This window comes from Aspergillus sclerotioniger (assembly GCF_003184525.1).
Source record: "Aspergillus sclerotioniger CBS 115572 chromosome Unknown BO94scaffold_19, whole genome shotgun sequence".
In the NCBI taxonomy this organism is placed as follows: domain Eukaryota; kingdom Fungi; phylum Ascomycota; class Eurotiomycetes; order Eurotiales; family Aspergillaceae; genus Aspergillus; species Aspergillus sclerotioniger.
This window is the reverse complement of record NW_020291009.1, coordinates 198,035-219,566: the sequence shown is the minus strand read 5'-3', so window position 1 is coordinate 219,566 and position 21,532 is coordinate 198,035. Positions and strand designations below refer to the sequence as shown.

Below are 21,532 nucleotides of genomic sequence, written 5' to 3'. Positions count from 1 at the left end.
TATAATATTAGTAATTCAAGCACTCTGACTTGCTTTGGTTGAAGGCACATGATTGGTCCCAGGGATATATTTATATACTACTTCTTCTTATCATGCCTAATATTCATTTATGTGCAATATCAGAATCTATAACACTGTAGGAATTTCTCAGACATATGGCAGCCCCCCATTTTCTGAGAAGCTCAGTATAATTTGACCATAGCTATTCTACCAGCTATGTGTCTCTACTTCTACCTCTTAATACTAGTATTCATTATCCTTTCAGGGCCTAGTTCCCTCTCTGATTTGAATTTATGAAACTCTTTCTTTTCATGAGGCCTAATCTTTTACAGGGCACGGTTCTATACGGCCCCGCACTCAGGCCACTTAATAATGAATGATTACTCAGTGCCATGCTACTCAGGTATATGAGAATATAATAGATAAGTCATAATTGTATCAGCAATGAGGCTATCAAATGGCTTGGGATATCTAGGTGTCTGATAAAAAGAAAAAGTCTGTGGAGCCGGGAGGGAGATTATGAGGTGGTCTCGGATCATGTTACTATCTCTATCTACAAGTATTTCCGTAGATCAATAACAATCCTGAGTAGTACTATGCTCCTAACCTGCGCTGTCATTATAGTAGGCGATAATCCCCGTAGATTTTGGACAAATCGCCAGCACAGAAAAAAAAGCGAAAAACAATCATAATGTCTGACTAATTAGCTTTACTCCTGTTTTATCACTGTTGACTGAGGTAGAGACCGGGTTTATTCCTAAAGTTCCTCTTTATCATGATAAAATTAATATATAAGCTACTTGTTCCTGGCGTTCACGCTGCGTCCGCGGGGGCACTAATCTGTAGGGATTTCTTGTAATCCTTCCTCTCTAATTTAGACACTGATTGTTGGGTGTCTGCCAACTGTCCCTGGCCGGGTTTGCTGGAGTGCTTGTTGGCTGTTTTCTAAATTGAGGTAGAAAAGCGGCATACATCGCACCGGTAGCAGACAAATTCAGGCTATTTAATTGATCAATGGATTGGGTGGATATTATACAGATATCAATTAACGGGCAAGCAAAATACTAATTCTAATTAAAGAGCGCTTACTGGCTTCACAGCCTGCGAGGCTGAGGCACCAACAAAAAAATAAAATGGGAAAAACAAAAGTAAAGATCTAAGACGCTGTCATTTCAGACTCGGAGCAGATTGGAACAGTTATGTGCACTCTTCAGGAAACTTGCAGGCCACAGGGGAACACTCCGTACGGGCGGCTCCAACGGGTCAAAGCGCGTTGCTCAGACCCAACCGTGCACGCTAACACTAAGCCTTTAACTCCATGTACTCACAATTTCAGCGAGAGAAAAGTAGAATTTGTACCCGTGTCTCTGAGATGGGTCGTAGCACCAACATGATTCGCCAGATGATTGGTGATTCGTGGTCTTTCTTATCCATCTCTCTGGTTATTGAAGCAAAAGCCGCATACAGGTGCCTGCCACCTGATTTGGATCGCGCCTTAGTGCAAGACTAATGTGATATCTCTTGCATATATCCGGACAATGAAGCCCCTATTTTTGATTGGTGATCCATGCTCATTGATGCATCTAGCTGTCACGACGCGTAGCCAGGATCGATTGTTCAGAACATGGAATCAGCTATAAAGCATCTTTCACCTGTAGATAATTCAGTTATTGGGATATAACATATTACTTTTAGCCCTTATACTTTTTATAAATATTATGATATGATATATTTAACAAGATCTCCACAAGACGAAATGCAGGCGACAGGAACGAGACTTATCTAATACGTTGGCAATGTTGCCTTGGCGGATATTCAAAATGTTATGTATTGAGAAGCTGTGGCTGCTTTCTGCGCAAAGATGGAGCAAGAGTAGGATTATCAGTATTGGTTTCTAAAAACGCTCGGCTCATTCTATGACTTAGAATCTGAGGGTGAAGAAAGCTGAAATTAAGGGCTTGCAATCTCATAAATCGCATGATAATCTGGACGACAAACTCAATGTTATCAGCGTCAGGTTTAAAGATGATGTTGATACTGGACTGGGCACAGCTCATGTTCATGAAGATGGAACTGGGAAGGTGAGGTAAAAGAAGTGGAAGAAGTGAAAAGCTTATTTGCAGTTGAGCTAAAGCTCCGGAGACTGATGCTTCTTATGTAAAGGCGTCGGGAGTTGTGACCGTGTCTTTGATTTCAGAATTTGGGACTACTGTACTATACTACGTTTTAGTCTACCGTACTGTTGAACCGAAGTTTCTTTCTTGATATAGCCTAAGTCATGTCACTATACGCATTCTCTAGTATAAAGTTCTACCGTCACGGTGTAGCCGAACTATAATTATCCCGAGAAAATCTGGCTAATCACAGAAATAAACTCTAATTGGTTGGTTTGCTCTATCACGTCGGGCCAACGTAATAACTCTTTGACCAATGGGATTTCCCAGATGAGGCAATCTACCATTGGCTGCCTTCATGTAAAGTGGAGCTTGATTTATAGATAGAAGTTGGTCTACCAGTAAACATCTTTTATCTTCACCTCCACTCTCGGGTCTCTCATAAAGCTGCTCGCAGCCAAGCTTGAGTCCTGATAAAAAGTCCCTCAACAATTGTTTTATAAAGATATACAAAGTCGGCTTGATGATAATAAAGTACTCCTCTGCTCTAAAAAATGGGCTGTCCCTGATCAAGTCTGATAAGTTCATCATACAAGCAGCAATATTCCGTTGCAAGCGTGCAATGTGTTCTCAAGCACCTAATGTTCAATCCAAACTCTGGGAAGAAGAGAGGCTCCCGTTCTATAGGCCAGAGCAATTCTATCCCGTGCATATCGGTGAATTACTGAATTCGAAATACCGGGTTGTGGGAAAACTTGGTTATAGCTCTTACTCTACTGTATGGCTATTGTTACAGACCCCTGCTAGCTGAACAACTAGTAAGGCGGGTACGTCAGGCAGAAGGCCACACCCGGACGGAAGGGAACTCTTATCGAGGAGAACCCTGATCCAAACCGTCAGGTGCCACGGATCACGTGACCATGGTATACAGACAAGCATGTGGTATACAACATACCATCATGGTCTGTGACTATTAAGTAAGTCTACAGTAGACCTGATGGTATACGATATGGTATACAGAGGGCAGGATATAAGGACACTCTTTCATGTACTTAGCTAGTTCTGTTCTTCGTGCTTAATAATACTGTCTTTAAGTAACTATATATTTTGATAAAGCTTAATAATAATACTTGTCTACACTTACTTACGGATAACTGCACGGCACTATCTAGCCTTACTTCTCTTTTTCTGTTCAGAACCAGTCATTTCTTAAATAATCATCAACCTGACTACCTTGATCCAGTTCACAGGTACGTATTAGAACGGGAGCTAAGCTAACAGGAACAGGGAGAAGCAATCCTAGGATTTGACACATTGAGCACCAGTCAGTACGAGTGTTATTTAATAACAATTATTCATTATATTAACTACATTGAACTCATCGCGCGCTCTACAGCAGCAGGGCCCGACGACACAAGAACTGATAGATATAGTTAGTCAGTTGTAAGAAAGCATCATCATTTTAGAATGATAAAACCAGATACTCAAAGATCGCTTGGCAGTTAAATCTGTTAAGATCTGACTATCCAAGCCATTCGACGGTAATAGAGCAAAGCTCAGGGCTTTCTTGACCCAGTTAGACTTGTATCTCAGCATGAACAGGGAAAGGTTTAAGAATAAGATTAACAAGATCCTTTTTTACATCTATTTACCTGACCGGAGCAGTATTTAATTAATTTAAACCATATCTCTATAAATACCAGGAAAAGTTGGTAGAAAACCAGAATAATAATATTGTTACAGACCCCTGCTAGCTGAACGAACTAGTAAGGCGGATACGTTAGGCAGAAGGCCACGTCCGGAAGACAAGGACTCTTATCGAGTAGAATCCCGATCAGAGCAACCTACAAACCGGGACGGTTACACAACACGTGACCACGACGGACATGTCACCGACACACTATAACATGGCAGCGCTACGACAGGACATGGCAGCGCTACGACAGGACATGGCAGCGCTACGACAGGACATGGCAGCGCTACAACATAACATATCAGCGACATGATATAGCATGGCGACGCCATGACAAAGGATAGGATATAAGGACACTCTTTCATGTACTTAGCTAGTTCTGTTCTTCATGCTCAATTAACATTGTCTTTAAGTAACCTATGTTTTGGTAAAGCTTAGCAATAACACTCATCCGCACTTACTTACAGATAGCTGTGCGGCATTATCTAGCCTTACTTCTCTTCTTCTGTTCAGATCAAGTTATTTTTAGATAGTCAATAACCTGACTATCTTTGATTCAGTTCACAAGATACGTATCGGAACGGGAGCTAAGCTAACAGGAACAGGGAGAAGCGATCCTAGGGTTTGATATATTGAGCATCAGTTAGTATGAGTGTTACCCAGTGATAACCAGTCATCATGTTAACTATATTGAACATATCGCGAGCGCCTCAGCAGCAGGGCCCGATAATCAAGGAACTGATGGACATGGTTAGTCAGTTACAAGAAAGCGTCACTGTCTTAGAACAATAGAACCAGCTACTCGAGGGTCGCTTATCAGTCAAATCTGTTAAGGTCCGACCACCCGAGCCATTTGACAGTAAATGAGCGCGGCTCAGAGCTTTCTTGACCCAGTTAGACTTGTATCTTAATATAAATAAAGAAAGACTCAGGAATAAGGAAGACAAGATCTTTTTTATGTTTACTTATCTTACCAGAGCGGTATTTGATTAGTTCGAACCATATATCCGCGAGTGATAAGAAAAGTTGGTAAGTAATTAGAATAATAATATAAAATAACTTTTTATTAGTTATATCAGATTTAAACAGCATCTCAAACAAACATTCAGAGACATTAATGTAGCATGAAATACTGAATGAAAGTTATAATAACTTAAGTAGACAAGATCAGTATTCGTGTATACTTCGGAGTTTTAGTAAGTCATCAGTTATCTAGACTAGGATAATAATACTTATATTTCATGATTTGAAGAAGGACTTAAGATAGAGATCTAAGAAAAGATTATTTGGCAAGAATGACCGGACACCCTGGCCAAGATGATTAAAGCAGTAATGAAGATTGATAATAAGTTATATGATTTTAATATGAAATAATAAGAGGGTTGATAAACCAGCGGGTCTATACCTCGACATAATAACCAGCCAGGTTACCGAGCTAATAACGGAAGGTCGGCACAACCTAGGAGCTTGGGATACGAAGATCTCTACGGGCTGAAGCCCATGGAGCTGGATGTAGCACAGCATCAGACTTAACAGACTCAAGTGTCTAAGGAGGAACTTGAACAGTGCAAACAAGACTGCTTGTGCTTCAGCTGCGGTAAAGCAGGTTACTAGTTAAAGAACTGTAGTCAGAAACAGCCTCAGAAGTAATTAAGAACTACGAACCAAGATCAAGGCAGAGGAGTCTATGATATTACCACCATTCAGTATAAAGTTTAGACGGAATCTGCGATGCAGATATTAGGTAATAAAAAGCTACATACTATTCAGCATGATCAGTTATTAAAGAATAAGATGTACTGTGATTAGTTAAGATAACAAGCCATCCCGGATGAGTTAACAGTATTATCTAGTTAATAAGAGGATTAATGACTGTCTATACCATTAGTTTGGACCACAGAAATTAATAATAATAGTTATAAGCCAGTTCTGAGGAACAACTATCCTAGTATAGTTTAGAATAAAGATAAATCATTAAATAAAGAGTACAGTATACTGCTTGAAGGCTTTGAATCCAGTAAGAAAAGACTTAACAAGATATTTAATACTCCTGAAAAACCTTTATCAGAAATTAGTAAACTTTATTTATTATAGCAAGATAAGGATAAGAAGAATCAGAAAAATGATTAAAAAAACGTTATTTATTGGTTAGACTGTATCTTGAAAAAGATTTTAGAGAATCCAGCATGATTCTGTCCAAAGCTTAAGATAATCATGCAGCATTGTTTATATTAGGATTTAAAATATTGAAAATCATAGAATGAGACTTGGAAATAATATTTATAAAGATGTTCTTGTTACCCGGAAGTTTGCTTAATATATGGATAAGATAACACGGACTATTATTATCAATTATTAAAGATTAGTTAGAAGATAAATATTGTAGAAACAGAGTCTTAATATAATAAACCATGTCTATATATTTATTTTAAAGAAAGTAGAGATTATTGAAAATATAATAAACTCTCTTGGCTTGTATACTATATGAATACATGCTTAATATACTATAATTAGAAATACATTACTAACTATTAATCTAAGATACTGGAAGTGATTAGGACTAAGATAAGTCACTATCTATATTCTATCTTTGATTGTGCGTGTAAAGAGTACCAAAGACACTTTTATCATAGATTAATATATTGGCTGGCATGTTTTGATAATTAGTATATAATATATTATATAATAAAGATAGAAGGCTCAAGGTTTCCAAGGAGATATCTACAATAGTTAGAATCTAATTAGCTGGAATAGTAGTTAATAGCCACAGAATTAGGACCATATCTGAAGATCTAAGTAGTTGTATTAGATTGATTAGTCTAAGTACTGGTAGATTCTGGAGTGACTGGGAACTTTATGAATCTGTGATTTATGTAATAGTTTAGGATATTTAGATAATAAAAAGAAGAATCCAAACTGATTACAGGATTAAATAGAGAGAATTTGAGAATTCTTGTGTTAACAGTTAAGTCAGGAACTATATTTATAACTATAAAGATTTACTATAAGTGTATAGACTTTAACATGATATTTTTAAAATAGTATAATATTATATTAGGGATTCTATAACTCAGGAATCATAATCCACAGATTGATTGAAAGACTGAGAGTCTTTAATTCACTAATTGTGATTGTCTAAGACGACACCAGCAAGGACCAGGTATGGGGTCTGGATCTATACAGCCCGCTACTTAGCAAGAAGCTGAAGCAAGGACTAAGTAATCTAGCAAGGGAAGGTTAAGATCATCACGAAAGTCTAACGCGCCAGGTATTAAAGGTAACTTAGAGGAAAATAGCATCTTAAGTACAGTTATATAAGTAATAATAGTAATTAAGCCATTATAGAGAGATTAGCTCATAGAATTATCAGGATGGGTACTGATAATAATAGAAGAGTACTATAAGTATAGTATTAACAGTTCTAATATAGAGATTAAGATGACTGTCTAGAGACTAGAAGATTTATGGGAATTTCTAGCTGCAGTCAAGAGTAATACGCAGATTTTATTATAGTATAAGAGATTTAAGGATTTATTCAAGTAGTTAGAGCAACCTGAATTATCTTAGTATGGAAAGTATAACCATACTATTCTTATAAAGAAAGGAAAGTCACTGGTATGTAGAAAGATTTATCTAATATTTAAAAAAAAATTGCAGGTACTATAAGAATATATTAATAATCAACTGGCTAAAGATAATATTAGGTCTTTGAAGTCACCAGCAGGATATGGAGTTTTATTTATATTAAAAAAGAATAGTAGTTTATAGCTATGCGTGGATTATTAGTCACTGAATATTATTATAATCAAGGATTAACACCCGTTATTTTTGATTTTAGAAATCTAAGATAAGATATAAGGAATAAAGTGGTTTACTAAACTTGATATTATGGATATATATTATCGTATATACATCACAGAAGGTAAAGAATGGAAAATCATATTCAGAATAAAGTATGGATACTTTAAGTACTTGATTATATTATTTAGGCTTACTAACACACCAGTATTATTTTAGTAATATATTAATAAAGTTCTTAGAGAATATCTTGACAGATTTATAATTACTTATCTAGATAATATATTAATCTTCTTGAAGACTGAGGAAGAATATGTAAGATATATAAGACTAATTCTGTATAAACTATGTCTATATTAGTTATAATATAAGCTGAAGAAGTATGAATTTTATATACAGAAGACAGAGTTTTTAGAATATTAGATATTCACAGAGAGAATTTATACAGAGCAAGCTAAAGTGCAAGTCATACAGAATTAGCCTCAATCTAAGAATCTGAAGGAACTATAGTAGTTTATTAGATTAGTTAACTATTATCAATAATTTATAGACAGATACACTATCCACATAATACTATTCTTCAAGCTTATAAAGAAGTTAAAGAAGTATCTGTAAAAAGAACCATAACAGAACATATTTAAAAACATTAAGTAATAACTTACTACATTACTAGTACTTGTACAGCACGATCTAGAGAAAGAAATAACCATTAAAACTGATATATTGGATTATGCTGTTAGTATGCATATAATATAACCCGGAGAAGATAGAAAGTCAAGATTAATTATATTTTACTTAAAGAAGTTGGTTCAAGCAGAACTCAATTATGATATTCACGACAAGAAATTACTAGCTATAATAGTAGTATTTAAGCAGTGGAGGGTCTATCTTGAAGGAGTAAAGTATACTATCATTATAAAGATAGACCATAAAAACTTGACTTACTTCATAACAATCAAAGAATTGATTAGAAAGCAAGTATAATAGGCTGAGATTCTGTTATAATATGATTTTAGAATTATATATTGTAAGGAAGTAGAGAATAAACATATAGATATACTGAGCCGCAGGCCAGACTATAAATTAAATAAAAAAGCTATTAAACTAGCCATCCTGAAGCAAAACATGGATGGGTTGATCAGCTATAATAAGACTAACTTAACAACAATGTTAAAAATAAGTAATAATCTAATTAAGTAATTGACTAAAGACATAAAAAATAATAAAATACTCTAGAAAATGGGCAAGGACTCACTAGATAAGATTATTATTAATAAAGATGAACTAGCATACTTCTACAGGTTAATCTTTATATTAACTGTGATGAGAACAGAGATTATGGCTAGACACTATGATAGACTGCTTAAAGATTACTTAAGAGTGGAAAAGATAACTGAACTAATTACAAGGAATTACTACATTCCAAACCTCAGATAGAAAGTACGCGATTATATTAAATAATATAAGACTTATATTAAAGACAAGCCTGCGAGGCACTAATCCTATAGATAAATATAAGTATAAAAGACACCATAACAGTTATAGAAATAGATAATAATTAACTTTATTAGTCTACTACCAGAATTAGAAGGGTTTAACACTATCACGGTCATCACTGATCACCTTATTAAATACATTTATCTTATATTAAATAAGATAATAATAATAGTAATACAGATAATAGAATTATTTCTAGAAAATATTGTTACATACTATAAAATATCAAAGTATATTATATCAGATCAAGATAAGTTATTTATCTTAAAGTTCTGGAGATCATTTGCAGATCTTATAAAAATAGAAAAATAAATAATAACAGTTTATTACTTGCAGATAAATAGGCAAATAGAAAGAGTTAATTAGATAATTAAACAATATCTGAAATATTACGTGAACTATTAGCAAGATAATTAAGTAAATCTGTTACTAATAGTATAATTTTTATATAATAATACTAGTTACTTAATCATTAGAGTCTCATTATTTTACATTAATTATAGATATTACCTGAGGTTTCTGAAAACACTATTAGGGAAACAGCAAGTTACTGATATAATCAAGAATATTATTATATTTATAGAAAACATATATTTACAGTTGTCTTAAGATATTGAGTTTATAAACTTATATAGTAAGATATATTATAATCACAGATACAGAAAAAAACCTGATCTTAAAAAGAGGGAGAAGGTGTTCCTATTCTACAGAAATATCAAGATAAAATAATCAAGTCAGAAGCTTGACTATCACAAGCTAGGACCATTTATCATTAAAGACAAGAAGAGACTGGTTAACTACAAGTTGAGGTTACCAAAATCAATGAACAGAATTTATCCAGTATTTTATATCTCATTGTTGGAACCCGTACTAAAGAATACTAGAATCATAGAAAATATGGAGATTAATGATAATACAGAACAAGAATATAAAGTTAAAAAGATTCTAGACCACAAGAAGATTAGCGGCAGGTTAAAATATTTAGTAAAATAAGTAAAATATGATATCTCAGAAAACATGTGGGAACCTATCAAGAACTTAACAGGTTGTTACTAACTTATAAAACAATACTACTAACAGGCAAGTCAAAGTTCGTCTAGAAAGAAGGAGAGCTAATAAGTTAGGATAAACTAAGATTAAGTTCAGATATAGCAGCTAATTTAACACCATCTGTGACAGTACTAGCCTTAGCCTCAGATATCGCAGCTCATTAATCATGTAGCCTTACTTGCGCCTCACATTTTCTTTACTCTTGCTTTTCAAGCTCTTCCAGCTTTTTGATTTCCTTTATATCACGAGCTATAAAATCACCAGCTTGTTTTTATAATAACTGTTTCTGTTTCCGCAACCGAAGAAGTTTCGCCAGGATGACTTCTTTCTCTTTTTCAATAAAATTTTAAGCCTTGACCAAACACTTCTACTTGATATTAGAGAAGAAAGGATCAGGTATTTTATAATGAACACCGTTCGTTTTAACATACTTACTATAGTAATCAGAATTTTCAGATTTGATATAAATCTTGTGAAGATAAATACAGCACTTATAAGGGAAAACCGCAAGGAAACCTTCATCCTTAATCCACCAGTAAAGGCTCTTCTTACGAACAGAAGAACTAGATGATATGGTTAATAAACTAAACAAAGTTTTGGGAAATAACACCAGATACTTATCTCAGGAAGGAGGCACTGCAGATTTATGTTTCTTAGAGATAAGAAACCTTGAAAGAAGGGGAGTGGTGTTACAGACCCCTGCTAGCTAAACAAACTAGTAAGGTGGATACGTTAGGCAGAAGGCCACGTCCGGAAGACAAGGACTCTTATCAAGTAAAATCCTGATCAGAGCAACCTACAAACCGGGACAGTTACACAACACATGACCACGACGGACATGTCACCGACATGCTATAATATAGCAGCGCTACGACAGGACATGGCAGTACTATGACAAGACATGGCAGTGCTACGACAGGACATGGCAGCACTATGACATAACATATTGGCGACATGACATAGCATGGCGACGCCATAACAAAGGATAGGATATAAGGACATTCTTTCATGTACTTAGCTAGTTCTGTTCTTCGTGCTCAATTAACATTATCTTTAAGTAATCTATGTTTTGGTAAAGCTTAGCGACAACACTTGTCCGCACTCACTTACGGATAGCTGCGCGGTACTATCTGGCCTTACTTCTCTTCTTCTGTTCAGATCAAGTCATCTTTAGATAGTCAACAACCTGACTACCTTTGATTCAGTTCACAAGGTATGTATCGGAACGGGAGCTAAGCTAACAGGAACAGGGAGAAGCGATCCTAGGGTTTGACAAATATGAAGTAAATCTTCGCCAGTTACACCAGATTTAAGCAGTATCTTAAACAGATATTTAAAGATATTAATATAGCACAGAATGCTGAGCAAAAGTTATGGTAACTCAAGCAGACTAGATTAATATTTAAGTATACTTCAGAGTTTTTGCAAGTCACTAATCACTTAGATTAGGATAATGATGCCTACATTACACGATTCAAAGAAGGACTCAAGATAGAGATTTAAGAGAAACTTATCTAGCAAGAACAACCGAACACATTATTAAAGATGATCGAAGCAGCAGTAAAGATTGATAATAAGTTATATAAATATAATATAAAACAACAAGAGGGTTGTGTCAAACCCTAGGATCGCTTCTCCCTGTTCCTGTTAGCTTAGCTTCTGTTCCGAGTCGTACCTTTGAACTGGATCAAGGTAAGTCAGGTCGATGACTATCCAAAGAGAACTGGTCCTGAACAGAAGAAGAGAAGTAAGGCCAGATAGTGCCGTGTAGCTATCCGTAAGTAAGTGCGGACGAGTGTTGTCACTAAGCTTTACCAAAACGTATGGTTACTTAAAGACAGTGTTATTGAGCACGAAGAACAGAACTAGCTAAGTACATGAAGGAGTGTCCTTATATCCTATCCTTCGTATACCATTTCGTATACCATTCAGGGTAGATCGAGGGTCGATCCAATCACGTTCCTGGATTCCGTATACCATGTCGTATACCCTCGATGGTAGATCTGATGGTAGATAGTCACGTGACACAGCGCTGCCTCGGACGTTACTCCGACCGGGATTCTACTCAATAAGAGTTGCTGGTTGCCCGAGTCCTGCCTGGTCATCGCTTTCTGCCTGACGAGTCCGCTTCTGCTAGTAACCTGGCTAGCAGGGGTCTGTAACACAGCACCTTTGAATACCAATCCCAACTAATGCAATGCTACAATTACCAAGAGATTGAATATAAGGCGTTCCAGTGTAAGAATGCGTAGAAATATGTAAAATATGCCGCAGAGGGCTATCATCATAGTAGCTATAATTAAATAATTTTAAAGTATATTCTATGCAGAGGCCTCCACAAATCATACAGTAAAAACTATCAGAAGCTCTACCCTTCGCATCATAAATAAGACTCTTCAAGTTATTTAACTAAATATGAGAAAACAGGATGCAGTGTACAAGAGCTTAATAAATGATAAAGAGACTCAAAACGCGGTAATATTAGTGATTCAGGAACCCCAAGCGCAGAGGATTCAGGGCCGGCTCTTGATCATTCTGATAAGATATTATAAATAGATAAAGATGGTTTTCTCTATCTAGAGGAAAGGCAGGTAGGTAATTCAAAGCATGCTCTAGATAAATAAAGAAATTAAGATAGAATAAGTATTAATAGAGTCCCTAGATCTAACAGTAGTAATTATCAGGCTCCCCGAGTAACTAATTTTTACAGCATCTGTTTATATGAAAGAAAGCAATATTTTAACTTTGAACAATATATATAAATACTTAATCAATATAATTATAAAAGTATAGTGTCAAACCCTAGGATCGCTTCCCTGTCCCGGTTAGCTTAGCTTCACTGGTATACGTACCGTGTAACTGGGTCGAGGAGGTATCAGGCTGATGACTATCTAGGAACAACTGGTCTTGAACAAGAGAAGAGAAGTAAGGCCGAATAGTGCCGTGCAGCTATTTGTAAGTAAGTACGGATGAGTATTGTTGCTAAGCTGCCAAACATATGGTTACTTAAAGACAGTAGTATTGAGCACGAAGAACAGAACCAGCTAAGTACATGAGAGAGTGTCCTTATATATCCTTTCTCCCTATGTCGTCGTCATGATATCTTATACCATTGGTATGTTATCCCATGTCACCGCCATGTCCTGGTCGTAGCGTTGCCATGTCGTAGCTTGTCGGTGACATGCTATCGTGGTCACATGATGTGTAACCGTTCCGGGCGTCGTGATAGTAATTCGCAATTGTACTAAACAATAGTTCGGTCTTACCCGAGCGCTGCCCTTATCAGTGCTTTCTGCCTGGCGAGTCCGCCTTACTAGTAGTTCAACTAGCAGGGGTCTGTAACAATATTATTATTTTAGTTTATATATATAAAAGAATTCTTAATCATTATAAGCTTATAAAACTTATTAGTTATTATCTATTTAATAAAAATATTCTATATTAAGACTGATCGCTAAAAAATAATAACTAAAAAGACTAATATTAGAAAATATTAGAGCCTAATAAAATATCTTAATTAACTTATTATAAAGATAAGGCCTGATATATAATATTCTATATTTAGATTATAGAGATATCTAATCTTATTAATCATAATTAATTATAAAATATTGTAATCTATTTATCAATATTTAAATAAGATACGTGATAACAGGACTATTTTAATATTAAATTATAATATCAGTATAAAAATTTATATTGATACTTTAAATAATATTTAATAATAAATATAACAGTACTTTACAGTAAAGAGCCGGGCTCATAATCTGTTAGAATATAAAGCTGAAGAAAATAAGTGATATTAGTATGACTAGCTAGAAGGCTTCTGCCTACGCGGGATGAAAAGAATAACAACATGATGGCTAACATGACAAGGCACGTGACGCGCTCGCCTACCGACCAACTGGCTGTCCGGACACAATATGTACCCCAAATCCATCCAGTCCAGTCCCATCTCCAATCCCTCCCCGAAACGGCTTCAACCCCAACCAACTACCTACCTACTATGCAGCAAATCTCGTCCTACACAACGCCCCTCTCCCCACCAGCACCACCACCACTCAAACCTCCAACTCCCCTATCTAACTAATCATCTACTCCTTCATCTCCCCTTTCCCCCAAAACCAAGGCACGGTTCGGCTCAATCAAGCTTTCCGGTTTTCATGCAGCGTAACCCTCGACCGGGCACTAAACCGGGTGTCCAGGCAACATGACGGGCGAGAAATCGGGACCCGCCAAGCCAAGCCAAGACTGTGGGCAGCAAGGAAGTGTCGTCTGCAAGTCATCAGCAGGACAGTGGTTTTTCTTCATTTGGCTGCAGGGACTAATGCGGATTGTTTGCTTGGAGAGAGAGAGAGAGAGTTTGACGGGGGGTATCGGGAGGAGTGGGTAGTGTAGCCTCTAGCTGTCGTATGTGTGTAGGTTACTGTAGACATACTATTAGCTAGGGAGATAGATATTGTGATTAAGATGGTATATTTTCCCCCTATATATGACAAGAAAGGAGAAGATTCAGACAATAGTGATATATCCGGTGACCTGACCTGACCGGCCCTGTAACCCCCCAAGCTATCCAAGTTACACATCTATCACACATCACATATCGCCACAAACTAGGTAGATAGGTAGATAGGTAGATAGTAACCAAGTAACTGACCCCCGAGATATTCTTCCATTCGGCGAGAATCGGAACCCCCACATATATAGATGGATCAGGTCATATTCGGCATGTACTGCATGTACGACCTTACACAGGACCAAGCTACAACTAGTACAGAAGCAGAAGCAGGAGCAGGAGCAGGAGCAGGAGCAGGAGCAGGAGCAGGAGCAGGAGCAGGAGCAGGAGCGTTGTATGTACCATTTGGCTTAGAATGTATTTTCTTGGGTACTAGTAGTTGTGATAGAAGGTAGGCAGTTTGGGAAGAAGTTTGGTTTCTATGCTGGGTAGAATATTAGTATTAGTGGTTTCTATAGGGTATAATTGATAGAGATTAGTTATGTAGCTATGGTGATTGATGGGTGGTGGCTTTCCGTGTGTTGATCAATGGGTATATGTCTTTTTCTTTAAATTAACAAGTATTGTCTACCTTTCCTGCTGTGCCAAGTAACAAGTATAACTCCTTCCATATACAAAAGAAACCCATTTCCCCTTGCCCACGATCCTACATAGGTGGATCAGAGATATACCATCGACGCCAGGTACGTCTCACCTTGTCGTTGGTTTCGAGGGTGATTTGGATGGTGCCGATGTGGGTGTCTTTTCGGTGAAGAAGGAGACTGGAAGGGGGGCTTGTTGGGTGAGGGTACCAGTGGCTAGTGAGTTGGGGGAGTCTTGTAACTTGGTGTGTTTGCTTTGGTTGTGATGAAGGATTCATTTTGTGTATATAGTGTATGTGCATGTGTCTAGGCAGGTATATGTGGATGAAAGGAAAGTGGGTTGAGGATGGGTGAGGATGGACATAGGTAGGTAGGTAGGTAGGTGGTTTAATGTGGCCCAGTGGTTCTTGAGCGGGAACCATGGACAGCAGCATGAGGTTTGCCACAATCGTGTAATATTATTGAATGCAATTGGATTTGGGCTTGCAATGTCTTAGGGAAAGTAGACTGTAGACTGTATTTATCTTAGTTGCTCTTGTGGATGTTGTTGTCCGCATATATACTCAATAAACTGCAAACAGGTTGTGGGTGTGAATAGATGAGAAAAGATGAGCTTCAGGAGTCAGCATTTGTGGGGTTGATTCGGTTTTAGGGTGGCAGCAGATAGCATCATTTCAAAGTCGATGATTTCCCATTGGGTCTATACTCCATCATATAAAGCTTCATGTATGCTGTTTTAGTTCACGAACACCTGTGCCGCAAGCCTCTAGCTTCTACGGCACATCTTGTCAGAACTCCCAACTAGACCAGAAGGGATATCTCCCGACCCGAGGAGTGACTGGAAAGGTGAATGAATCCCAATATATCGTGTCTCATCATTGCCTTGTAAACTTTGGGGTGGATATATCTACTGGCTCTTTTGCCATTCGACGGAACCGCAGACAGCCCTGTAAGGCGACAACGAGCTCTTTTGATGAGGCTGTGCAGCGAGTTGCAGCAATCAGACAGCGATGCTACGATCCAAGGACTTCGCCGGAATGCCTGTAACGTTAGGTATAGCACGGAAAAGCCTGGCCATGTCGCAGGTGTCAACATCGAACACTTAGATCAGTTAGATCGGATGCCAGTTGTCTCGAAAAAGTCGGAGAATTCTCAAATAGTGAAGACAGGTTTTATGATTTTAGGAATATGTAAAGTGAATGTGACGAGTGAGAGCAAACTGCGCTGGTAGCCTTAGTCCAATATACTGCTGCTGGAGAGCTAAAATATGAGGAAGCTTTGCACCAATGCTTCTTTGATAGAGACCAGCTCGTTGATGAGTGAAATCTGCGCCCGCAGTGCAGTCATGAAGGGTCGTTAGTACTTGCATTTGAGCTTCGCTGCAACTGTATTCTTGAACCTGTCACGACAAGGATCTCAAATATAATCTGCTTTTCAGTGGGATCTGTCAGATTGACGATGTTGCCACAGCAGAAAGAACAGACTCGATGTGATGCAAGGATGAACATGGGCATCGTATGATCTCCCCTACTGAGCATGAGCTTTTCACTCCTCGCCCCCGGGCGATCCCCAACCTGTTGAGTTGAAAGATAATGTTCGTGCTATTTCATTTGTGGGTGCTAGGCGATTGTACTTTATCGTCAGCCAGTAAGATCGATATGCTCGAAAGTTTGCACGTCAGGACCATGTTATACGAAGGGTGATCGACTGGCTGATTCGGTTCTAGATCTCTATGACGCCATATGCTGTGATGTTCAAGGAACAAAGGGTGAATGTAGTTAGACCCATGCGTAAGCCTCAAGGACAGGCAGCTTTCTCTGCATTCCAACTCACACAATCACATCAGACATGTTGACCACATCCCGTCTGTGATTGCGAATTGGTATGGACCGTGTCATGTCGCAGAGCTAATACACTGGAATAGCCATTGATGTTTCATGATGTGGACCACGGGAACGTTCCCTATTGGATGAAGTGATCCCCAGTTGATGGTATTTCTGGCCACTCGGCCACACAATACGATGTACGTAGACGCTAGCCTAGACCTCGTACGTAGCCTCCTGGGGCATCCCCAATCCCTGACCAATGTACGTAGGCGTAGGCTCCGTCAGTATCTTTGGTCAGAACCCGTGCTAGCAAGCATCATGTCACAATCCTGTTGCTTCTAGCGTCATTCATTTATGACAATTGTGTTAGTGTCATGTAATAGATGGCTGTAACATAATCTCTTGAATGTAGGAAACCTATAGCTCCAGGCTTAAGACGATGAAAGTACAGCGAGTCTTTCATACGCATGGTTTTAGTTAACATGTATGTCAGAAGCGAATTGTTAGTTACTGCTCCATGCACATGCCAGGTGCTTCTGAAAGGCCATCAATTGATAAAAATGGCGTCTGAGAAGACAGCCTAGACCAAGCTCGACGTCCTCGTAGGGCTAGACAGCTTGCTACCTGCGTGCCACAGATACTCTTAGCCTCAACGTTACCGGGAGTACCATTGAGTGGCGGCAAGCATTGACATCATGATCGGTCCGCAAAACGACGCACGTCAATGCCTTATGGTATGACTAGGATGTTGGGGTGATCGATCAACGATTCTCCATGGGGCGACTCCAGGTCAGCTCCACATTTAGATAGGAAGATGATATCGTCCACTATGATGTTAGCAGCCTTATTGACAAGCACATGACGATGTAACCATTTGGAGGCAAATAATAAAGCAACAACTAGACAATACGATGATCTCTTGATCAGTGAGTTGATCCACGCTAGTGTGTTTCAGACCAATGGAATGACCACGAAGAACAAGCCCGACATCAGGAGAGCTTAAACGAACGACATCTGTCACCACGAGGATTTTCCGGGTTCAGGGTGGCGGGGAAAAACGGAGTTCCTATCGCTGCATGGCCGGCTTCGGTTATCATGATCCCTTGACTCGGGTGATGTGAGGCCCATAATTTGGATCGTGAGTCAATGACATTGTCTTCGGGAGATTCGGTTCCGCAGAGGTTTACCCCAGACGAGGGTTGGATATGATCCCCGTCCCAGTCCCGAGCCTTCTCCGCGGCTACCGAGGTAAACGGCTAACCATTAGGAATCAATCCTGTAATCCCGATTTGTGACCGGTCAACCCAAAGATGGCTGGGCAGCACGCACGGGCGATGGCTATCGCGTCCGCTGATGGGAGACCCACGGGGATACCGCAAGGGCAGTAGGCAAAGATAAGCTTAAGCTGTACCAGAGGGTAATGTGGTGTCAATGGAGGATCCTCCACAATGAACAATGATGAATGAATGAAGTAATGTAACTAGTATGGCGGGGGGGGGGAAGTTGCCAGGGAAAGTATCGCGGAGAGAGAAAGTCTTGACATCATGGACTGGACTGGCCTGGCCGGAAAAGACTGGTCGGTTCCTTGGCAGAGACCGGCTGAGTCACGGGCGATTAGTCGGTGACTAATTATTAACGGAAAAGACTTTTCCACCCATCGGTTGCTCAGGAAAAGGGGGGCCGTCGGTGAGCAGAGGGCTAGAAGGATGCCAGATGAATCTGAAACCAACGCGTGTCCAGCTGATCACGCCTTAATTGAAGGACTATTGATTAAAAGGATTACGGACGAATTCCCCCGTAAATTTATCATGTGCGTTCCAACTCCACGGCCCACAATCCACGCTCAGTCAGCGTTTCCCCTGCAACCCTAACTGCCCAGGGCTGCACTAGCCCCGGTTCGGGTCTAGCGTTACTGTGTTTAGCAACCCCCCTAATCCCAGCTGGTTGGTGACCCCGCAACACACAGCCAATCACCAGCGCGGCCCTGTCCATCCCTTACCGTTCCTACTGGAGGGTGTTCGTCTCCGGATCTCTGGAGCTGCACATGGCTGGTCGCGTTGGAAATAACCATATTGCGCCATCTGTCAGAATCAGATCCAGGTCGATTCGGAGTATGGATGGGAGTCACCCGGGGGGGAAACCTGGTTGTCGTGGAGCTGGAGTAGTGTCCTTGGAGGCCGTGAGGGCCACGAATGGAAGGAGTCCGGAGGGCACTTCCCAGGTTACCTACTCGGCTTAATAGTCGCCAAATAGTGAGGGAGCCAGACTGGGCGGGCGACCCCCGGCGTCGAACATTCCACGGATTGCCGTCAGACCCGGCCCCACTGCGAGGTCAGCTGCCCGACCAGTTTTGCGGGTGGAGTCGAGTCGAGGCCCTTTTCTTTTTTTTTCCTTTCCTGTTCAGTGCCTGTGCCCTGGTAACGCGGCCTTCCTACATACCTATTCGGTCACCACCTGTGGTTATCCAACACCATCCCACCCCATCTCTCCCCGGAAGTTTAATCCATCGTACAAACTATGCGGCCAAGTGTGCGACACGTAAAAAAATCACCCCATAATGGAAATCACGAGACAGAACTAGCATGGGGTAACCTGGCAGCCAGGTGGTGGGAAGAAGTGGTGGTGGTAGTGGTAGTGGTGGACTGACTGACTGACCGAGCGATACGGGCCATACAACTAGTGGTACAGCATACAGTCGGATACGGAGAAGCAAGTCTAGACCCGGGGATCAACCGCTTGCAGAATCTGCCAGATCAGATGGTCACCACCACGGATTCCTCCTTTGGGCGTTCCGTCGGTCAGAGTCCAGCCAAACCCAACCGCCGCCTTCGTCCCCTTAAGTATTTTTCTCCCTCATCTTCTCCCCCTTCTTCCCCTCCAGATCTCTTCCCCCCAATTTGCAACAAATTATAACCCCTCCCCCTCGCCAGTCGGCTCCAGACATATCTCCCTCCGCATTCTTATACTGGTCTACACCCCCACCACCAAGTGCCCCGATTGACTCATCACCACTACCACCCATCCAAGTAGTTAGTCTACTAGACTGGTCACAATCACAATGGCCGTCACTGCAATCGATATCATGCCTAAGAAGCCCTCTTCTTCTCCTCTCTCCTCCAACAACCCCTCCATGAATAAGCGCTGGCCTCCCCTCGCCGACAAGACCTCCCTCCCTTACAAACTCACCACCCTGTCGCGCCAGAAACTTGCCCGGGAGGCCACCGCCCCGGACCCGGACATCCGTCGCTGTCTCGGCCACTTCCGCCTACACTGCATGTCGATGGAGTGGGCTCAGAAGGACATGACGACGCGCATCAACTCGTTCGACCTCGAGGACGACGAGTCCGAGAGTGAGGAGGAGGACCGTGAAGACGAAGAGAGGAAAGGTCCCGAGGACCGCAAGGATGAGGATCAGGACCGCCAGACCTCATCCAAGGACAACGAGCCTACTGAGAAGACGTCGGAGCCCGAGAAGACCACCGTCCACGTCAGCTTCCATGTGTCTGCTCCCGCACCCGTCTCTACCGATAAGAAGGAAGAGAAGAAGGAGGAAGGCCTACTCGAGAAGGGCCGCAGCTGTCTCGAGAAGACAGTGCAGCGGAAAAACTTCTGGCCTTCACCTGGCCAGTGTCTGCCCGTGCGCATTGCCGGCTAGCTGAATTTTCTTTTCCTATCGACACAACTCATCTCATCTCATTACCACCACTTCTCACCTCACAACCTCAATCTCAACCACCACACAACATAATTCTAATATCCTCTCTTACGACATCACGAAGCAACGATTTTCCTATTTCAATTTCATTCACAATACATATTTGGCGGAGTCAACAAGCGACTCATTGATTGGTCACCACATACGAGCTAGGAGTTGGTGCGAAGGTTAACCATTATCATCATCATCATCATCATCATAACAACATCATAACATCATAGGAGTTCACCACTTAGATTGGAAAAGGAAAGGAAGGACTGGAAAGGAAAGGAACCTTGGAACGGACCACATGTATCTAGCCAAAAGTCAAATATATCAACATATCACAATACCTCTATACATTACCTCCCAATAATAACTACCATACTACGAAGTACCGTACACTCCTTATCTCTACCCCGTCCTACACGAACAAACACCAACCCAAAACCAAAGTACATACTACATAAATAAACAGCCACTTCCACCATGCATCCACCCATCCATGCACCTACTACATACATTGAACAATAAACACCCAGTAATATCCACGTACATAGTAATACCTACCGTACCTAAATGCAAGGATCCAATCAATACCCCCATACCATACCTCCCTTCCCCTCCCACCTGCAGAAACATCCCTGCACACTACCTCCCTAACCCCTGACCATATTATCCAATCTTACTACAGACACACACACATAATACCCACCTATCCAACAAACAATGTAAGGTAAGCAAGTAACGTGTCCAAACAACC

At 40.2% G+C, this 21,532-nt stretch overlaps 4 protein-coding genes across 4 annotated transcripts; 3 read left to right on the top strand and 1 right to left on the bottom strand.

Annotated features, from left to right (window-relative positions):
* Positions 1-2,701: 2,701 nt before the first annotated feature.
* Positions 2,702-3,045, top strand: BO94DRAFT_119081 (uncharacterized protein). The gene has a single exon (XM_025605561.1). The coding sequence runs from the start codon at positions 2,737-2,739 to the stop codon at positions 2,923-2,925; it is 189 nt and encodes a 62-aa protein (XP_025465910.1). The 5' UTR covers positions 2,702-2,736; the 3' UTR covers positions 2,926-3,045.
* Positions 3,046-14,864: 11,819 nt separating this feature from the next.
* On the bottom strand, positions 14,865-15,527 carry BO94DRAFT_547625 (uncharacterized protein; the record flags this gene model as incomplete). Its single annotated transcript, XM_025613340.1, has 3 exons — positions 14,865-15,092; positions 15,240-15,314; positions 15,363-15,527. 3 exons carry the CDS (start codon positions 15,525-15,527, stop codon positions 14,865-14,867), a joined length of 468 nt encoding a protein of 155 aa, XP_025465909.1.
* A 3,640-nt stretch (positions 15,528-19,167) lies between these two features.
* Positions 19,168-19,883, top strand: BO94DRAFT_118948 (uncharacterized protein). The gene has a single exon (XM_025605560.1). The coding sequence runs from the start codon at positions 19,268-19,270 to the stop codon at positions 19,631-19,633; it is 366 nt and encodes a 121-aa protein (XP_025465908.1). The 5' UTR covers positions 19,168-19,267; the 3' UTR covers positions 19,634-19,883.
* A 307-nt stretch (positions 19,884-20,190) lies between these two features.
* Positions 20,191-20,730, top strand: BO94DRAFT_424188 (uncharacterized protein; the record flags this gene model as incomplete). Its single annotated transcript, XM_025607427.1, has 1 exon — positions 20,191-20,730. A coding segment is annotated over one exon (540 nt), but the record flags the coding sequence as incomplete, so codon positions are not given.
* Positions 20,731-21,532: the final 802 nt, after the last annotated feature.

Bases quoted from the DNA above. Each gene is read 5' to 3' on its own strand.
- BO94DRAFT_119081 (XM_025605561.1), top strand. From the start codon at position 2,737: ATGTGTTCTCAAGCACCTAATGTTCAATCCAAACTCTGGGAAGAAGAG.
- BO94DRAFT_118948 (XM_025605560.1), top strand. From the start codon at position 19,268: ATGGAAGGAGTCCGGAGGGCACTTCCCAGGTTACCTACTCGGCTTAAT.